The sequence below is a fragment of the Haplochromis burtoni genome, unplaced genomic scaffold (genome assembly GCF_018398535.1).
Source record: "Haplochromis burtoni strain Fernald_Lab_line unplaced genomic scaffold, NCSU_Asbu1 Contig_39, whole genome shotgun sequence".
In the NCBI taxonomy this organism is placed as follows: Eukaryota; Metazoa; Chordata; class Actinopteri; order Cichliformes; family Cichlidae; genus Haplochromis; species Haplochromis burtoni.
Window position 1 is genome coordinate 9459 of NW_024582400.1, and position 7092 is coordinate 16550.

The following is a 7092-nucleotide window of genomic DNA, read 5'->3' on the forward strand; positions in this document are numbered from 1 at the left end:
GAAAAAAAAGGAGTAAAAATCACTTTGCAGGGGCAGTTTAAGCTTAAAATTTAAGTTTGCCTCCTTAAATTTTATACGAACTTCCGCAACGGCACAAAAGGCACTCTTTAATCCCTAAAGTTTTCCTTCCAAAATTGCTTAAAAACAGCTAAAATTACTTTGTAAGACATAGTGTCAAAGAAATGGAAGTGTGACAGTCAACTGATGAAGACTTCATTATAAGGGGACTTTTTATTTAGTCTTATTTTCTTATTTTGTGGAGAAAAATCTACATATTTCAGTTCACTGGAGGCTTGTTTAGATTCTACTGATAACAGACTTAAAAACAGCAAAGCAAAGGGAGAAAAGGTCTAAAAATTCATGAGTGCTGGCAAATAAGAAACAGCAGAGAGAAGACAAACAGATAATTTTATTGACTTTCTCCTATCTGAGGTGATGTTTTTAGTATTTAACAAACAAAGAAAGCTATTAATCGACACAGTGCGCCTCTCAGATGTCGACAAAAGCTGTTTTCTGCTGCGGTACTGAGCATTTCTCTCCATTTGGCTAAAGCGCTTACACAGCTCTAATGAAGTGCCACTCTTAAAGTTAGCGAGACACACTGACCTCAGCTGTATCCAGATAATTAATAATATTCGCTTCAATATGATGTACACTGCAGCCCTCGGGACTTGTAAGACAAAGTAATGTGGATCGTAATTAAAGTCCTGACTGTGTGACAGAAGGGATAGGTCGAGGTTTAGAGACTACAAGGTCAGCGATAGATATTAAGCAAAAAAAAATTAAGTTAAATGCACTTTTCTAGGGGCTGGATATGGTACAAAAGTCTTGAGCCACCCTCGTTTCTTTCTATTTCACTTCCAAGCAGCCAGATTTTCTTCTTGAGCAATAGTTCTCCAGAATTTCTGAAGGTCTTTGAAACTATTTCTTTGGACATTGGCTGTTTTTTCACTCACTTTCAGTCCAGTCCTTGTGCCTGGTCATTTTCAAAGGAATGTTAATGTTTGTTAAGGCAATTAACACTGACGTATGAATCATTTAATCATCAAAAAAGATTTCACCTTAACACTGAAAAATGGTTTCAGTGGAAAGGTGGCTGGCAAGAAACTCTTCTTAAGGAAAGGAAACAGGGAGAAAAGCCTGATGTATGAAAATTACACAAGAACTAGAGTGAAAATCAGTGATAACGGGGCTGATGGACTGATGAATCTAAATCATCGTCAGTATGTACAGAGAAGTCATAACTGGATAGAAAAACACACAGTGGAGCACTATCAGTCATGGATTGGCCTCCCCAGAGCCCGGACCTCAACATTATTGAAGCAATGTAGGATCATGTTGACAGAGAACAGAACAAAAGGCAGAAACATCCAAGAAGAGCTTTAAATGTCCTTCAAGAAGCCTGGAGAACTATTTCTGAAGACTACTGTAATGAACCACGGCAGACCCGATGACATATTTATGCTTTTAAGCATCTCTTTATGAACACAGTTGCTTATAAACACACGAACAGCCACAGCTCTCCCACTGCCAACCACACACATCACCAACCACAACAACGACATGATAGGACTCCGTTCAGTGTTTTAACCCAGAGAGGCATGATTGCAGATGCTCCGCAAGTGCATCCGCCTTCCCTGCCCTGGCACCACCGACCACGCCCCGCTACAATTCCTTAAAGAAATTATAAGAAAGCTGCCTAAGACAGATCAGACTGTGCTAAAGAATAAAAGTGGTCACACCAAATTTTGACTTTCAGGCTCATTAGGATAGTTGATACTCTGTTTTTGCTGGCCAATAAACTGTTACACCCATTTTCCATTTTCCTTCCAAAATATGAAGATGTATTAAGAGGGTGGCTCAAGACTTTTGCACAGTTTGATAGAAACCACATGAATCGCATAAACGACTATGTAGCGGATAAATGGATCACTACACTGTGGATACTGAAGCACCCTCCACAATGGCTCGTTAGATTTATGAACTTGAGCCGTTAGTAGGATGAAACTATTTCTGGGTTTTAAGACGTATTAATATTCAGCTCCATCTAGATCTATGCAGCTGAAGATATATGACTTCCATATTTGGAGCCAGGGGTATTTTTCATCGTAAAATCTGTACGAACAGATAACAGGATCTCACTGTGAGGAATGTGTTATGCCTGCAGATTGTTTGAGCAGATTGGCGGAGAGCTTTCAACAACTCCCTTGAAACTGAGTAGGGAATACTTTTAGGTGTGACTACCTACAAATTGCTACCCTGTCAGTGCACAGTGTCTCTCAGTTACGATCTACCCTTTGATTATTACTCGTTACTTAAAATAAATAAATAAATGAATAGAACAATACACACATAACGGATGAGATCACAGCTATGTCCATATTTTCTGGTTGATTTCTGTCCAACTATTTTTAATGAGCATCAACTTGTACACAAAAAAGGTCATATATTGAAAAACATGGTTTTATGTTAAGTCTAAATAAAATAATTATTCCAGTAAAAACCAGTGTGTGTGTCAACAGGCATGAAATTTGTGTGATGCAATCCAAATTAATAGATGAAAACAAACAAAAACACATGTTTTCAGGTTATTGCCTTATTTGTCACCACTTCTTTTTCTGCGAGTGCTACAAGTCAAGCCGCTCCTAATTGGTGTGAATTCCACAGTCAAGTAGTTGGAAGTATAAAAACCTGTGGGTGGGGTCCACTTTGGTTAAGCTGCTTTCAGATGTCAGGCGCAGCAGGAAGAGACTGAGGAAATTAAAAAACAACAATCATGCACCCACCGTGCAGGGGAAGTGCAGATTCAATGAGCCTACATGTTGACAACAGATTAAATCATGTCGATATCGAGTTTGCTTAAAGGGGACCTGTTATTCTTTCACTTATATCCAGCAATATACACTGTTACACTTGTAAATGCTCATAATAAACATGGTTAAAATTTCAAGTAAATCACTCAGAATACAATCAAGGAATCCTTATGTACAAAATGCTCAGACTTCAGACTGCTCTAAATACTCAATTTTGGACTGTTTTTTCTACTTGTTTCTCTGAAAGATGTCATACAAAGCCAATGTCCCTATTATATAGCACCAAATTATGACAACGCTCGCCTCAAGGCGCTTTATATTGTAAGGTTAAGAACCTATAATAATACAGAGAAAGCCACAACAATCCAGTGACCCATGTGAGCAAGCACTTGGCGATAGCGGGGAGGAAAATCTCCCTTTTAGCCGGAAGAATCTTTGAGCAAAATTAGTTGTGGCCGACTAGACTTTCCAGAATCTGAAATTTGATGAAACATTTCGTGTGTGCAGTTTAGTTAAGCAAAAATAGAGAAAGAGACGATCAGTTCAGTTCTCAAACTGAACTTTGTTTTTGTGGAAGGAATTTATCATATTTCTTCTTCCAAAAGTAACAAACTCATCAACATTTGAAGCAAAACGAGGGCTCAAGTGTGAAATGTAATTCTGGGCTGCCAAGCCACCTTAAATCGACAGTGCAGGGGTGTCACACGGGTTCCTACAGCCATCAAATCCACTCTACAACACCTATATCCTTTATGCATTGCATCATTAAGCATACATCATCTTAACATTAGGAGGGAAACATATATCAGTTTTAACAGAGATTAACAGCTACTACAGCTAATTTCTCTGCTGTTGCCCCAAAAGGTCCCCCTGCTTCTTCTTTTTTTTAAATGCCTTAAACAAAATCAAACTTGGATATTTTTCTGTGAAGCCATGGGAATTATTTGTCGAGGAGCTCATTTCTGTTTCACACTCAAGTGGCTCTCAGGTTCTCCTCAGCTGGTAGCTGAACTTCTATAACTTGGTGTGATATGCAAACTTTTGAGGTGTGTTAAATACACTGGAGTGAGAAATAAGGATCTGACATCTTTTGTTATTAAAGAAGTAAAATATCTGAGTCTGAGCTGTCTTTCTTTTTGTTTAAAGCCTGCACTTGATGATGACAGCAACATTTTAAAACCTCCTCCTTAAATCTTTGTGCCTTCACGCCTGTCACTTCTCAGTATTGCTCGCTGTAAACATATTCATCGCCTCTCTGTCATTTGTATTCATCGCTGCACTTTGATCCATATTCATCCTAAAACACGCTGCTCACTGTGTCGTAGTCCTTGCTCATGTGAGAAGTGCTGGGCAGTGATTTGAGGTACTCCATGTGCCTTCTGGCGTCCTCCTGATTGTGTTTGATGTAGTAAATGATGTAAGCTGTCACCATGGAGAACCAGCAGAACATGGCCACAAACATGGCTACGTCAGTCGTCTTGTGGTGGAAGTTGCAAAAGTTGATCCCCGAGTCCAGGACCTGGATCACCGGCTGTCCCACGTACTCCTCCTGCTCTGACGTGAAACAGCTGACCTCGTTCACCGTCTCAGGGTCGAGCCTCAGCTCCCTCAGTGTCTCCTGCAGCGAGCACTCGCAGTGCCAGGGGTTCTGGGAGAGGCGGATTCGGGCGTGCAGCTTGGTGAAGGTGTCCCTGGGGAGGCCGCTCAGATGGTTGTTTGAAAGATCCAAGGTCCGCAGGGCTTCGGAAACCCCCTGAAAGGCATCGACCTCCACGCTCTCCAAGACGTTGTGAGATAGATCCAGCTCCCTGAGGCGGTGAAGGTCAGCGAAGGCTCCTTTCGGGACGTGTCGGATCTGGTTCGACGAGAGCAGGAGAACCACAGTGTCCTTGGGTAAGTTCGGCGGGATGCTTTCCAGGTTGCGCGAAGTACACTGCACCACCATGCCGTTCCTCTCTGTGCAGTGGCAGAGCTTAGGGCAGGCATAGGTGGTCATCATCAAAGAGAAGAGAAGTGTTCCCACAAAGAAAAGAGAACTAAAAGAAGAAGGGTTTATGGATGACCTGCACCTTTGAGAGGCCCCCATTAGCCAGCGTTAGGACTGAAATCAGTGCTGCTGGTATGAGGGTGTGTTGCTTTAGAGGCATGAAATACATTCAAGCAAAGGATGTGGCTACAGTTTCATTCTCAACATTCGCTTGAACATCGTTTATTCCGACAGTTAACTGATCCATCTCAAAAGAAGGCAAACGTTTGAAAGTTTGCATACTTGCTAAATGAGATTTCACAGTGAGGTATGGATGATGTAACCCAGAGACAGTACACGGTGGGAAATGTAGTCCATGGTGGGAGGGACACCTCTTCTCCGCCCGGCTGCAAGAAACCTGTGAGAAAAAAAGATGACAGTGAAACAAAGGGTGAAAAAGATATCGCGGCCCCTTCATCTCACAGCCTCTTTCCAGGAAAAGTAAATAAATAAATAAAATCCTCCCCCTCTTCTCCGACTCCTTCCTCCTTGGAGGGGGAAGTCGGTAAAGTTCAAGATTATCATAATAATACAAGGTTTTCTATAGCATGGGTCCCTCAACTCAAAATCTTTCCCCGCGAGAAAACGACAAGTCATTAAACAAGGTGTGGGCTCATCAATATGCATCAGATGAACTTTGAAAAACAGTGATTTGTGATTAAATAAGAAGTTGCCTGTAGTCTATAAGGTTAGCAGTGATGTATGTGAGAGCATCGAAGGTCGGGATGCAAATTAAAACCTTGTACAGGATGCACTGTATTCAGGCCGACGACAAGGTGCAGACTGAGTGATAAGCAGCTTTTTGATCAAGACTGTGAGTCTCAAACAAGCTGCTGTGTAATGGCTTCTGAATGATGTTCATACGATAAGCTAATGTTTCAGAAACTGCGGTGCCCTTTTGGAAATTACAGGGATATTAACGTGGGTGTAGCAGAGATAAGGATGCAGGAAATAAAAAAGGATATTACAGGTGTAGATGTTATTAAATGGGGGCATAATTCGGAGATAAACTCTCATAAATTTCAGCTAATTGAGTTTAAATTTCCTTTAAAGCATCTACCTTCTATTTTTGTTCTTTATTTGATATTCTACACGATAAAGTAGATTCTAAATGGCAAACTTAATTAATTTGTTAATGTTAATGTTAATGTTAATGTAAAAAGTATCTGATTAACTGATATATTAACAATTACAACAATAAATGCCCAGCTCCCCTTAGGAATACCATAGAAACACTTTTGCATACATTATTATTCCTATTCATGATAAAGTAATCTTATACTGATCAATACAGGCAGAAATTTTTTTTTTCTATTTTGGTCTCATTTGGCTTAACTATTTTAAACTAAATTTGGAGTTGGCAACTTACCTGACAGCTTCACTCTGTCCTGCTGGATTTTAAACGGACCGGAGAAACATCCAGGAGTAAATCACCACCTCATCCTCTGCAAACAAACAGACGTCTCCGCTCAGAATCTAGCTGAGAAAAAGCAGCTGCTTAAAGAGTCCAGCTGTTTAGTCAGGATCTCCTGTCTGTGTATTTGCAGCAGCAGCAGCAGCAGCGGTGAGTCTCTCTCTCTCTCTCTCTCTCTCTCTCTCTCTCTCTCTCTCTCTTCTCTCTCTGTGTGTGTTGTGTGGTGTGTGTGTGTGTGTGTGTGTGTGTGTGTGTGGTGTGTGTGTGTGTGTGTGCAGAGATGGAGAGGTGAGGTAGCACCGCTGGAGCCCCGGTTCTTCCTTTGTTTGCTTCGCGGGATACGCACTTGGAAGACTCCGGGGAAAACACGTACCAACAACACAGAAAGTTTTTTGTGTAGTGTACAGTAGCACTGTATATTACCGCTTTGTAGGCTGACACACTAAAGTTGATAATCATTTCTTGATAGATTCTAGCATTTTTTTAAATATGGAAGAAAAAAATCTTTCTAATCTTTAAGTAGAAATTTTGAGGGGTCCCGCCCACAGTGATAGAAAAATGTGTTTTCTAGCATTAGAGGGAGATGCACTGCAGATACTCCTTGACCTAGCCCCGGCAGAGCAGCATGAGCTCCAGGCCCTCACCGCGGCACTCGAGAGGCGATTCGGGCAGCGGCACTCCACTGATCAGAGCAGAGAGCAGCTAACCAACCGGAGCCGTCGACCGGGGGAGAGCCTGGGCACCTTTGCAGCAGACGTGTTGCTGTATGCTCGTCATGGCTACCTGGAGTTTCCAGCAGCAGCCCGTGAGGAGCTAAGCCTGTATGCTTTTCTGCGAGG

General features: G+C 41.7%; 1 protein-coding gene across 1 annotated transcript; it reads right to left on the reverse strand.

Annotated features, from left to right (window-relative positions):
- Nucleotides 1–1419: 1419 nt before the first annotated feature.
- Nucleotides 1420–6357, reverse strand: LOC102308141 (leucine-rich repeat-containing protein 3). Its single transcript, XM_005919866.3, has 2 exons — nucleotides 6209–6357; nucleotides 1420–5197 (listed from the first exon to the last, which is right to left on the reverse strand). The coding sequence occupies exon 2, from the start codon at nucleotides 4897–4899 to the stop codon at nucleotides 4111–4113; it is 789 nt and encodes a 262-aa protein (XP_005919928.1). The 5' UTR covers nucleotides 4900–5197; nucleotides 6209–6357; the 3' UTR covers nucleotides 1420–4110.
- Between the last annotated feature and the right edge of the window lie 735 nt (nucleotides 6358–7092).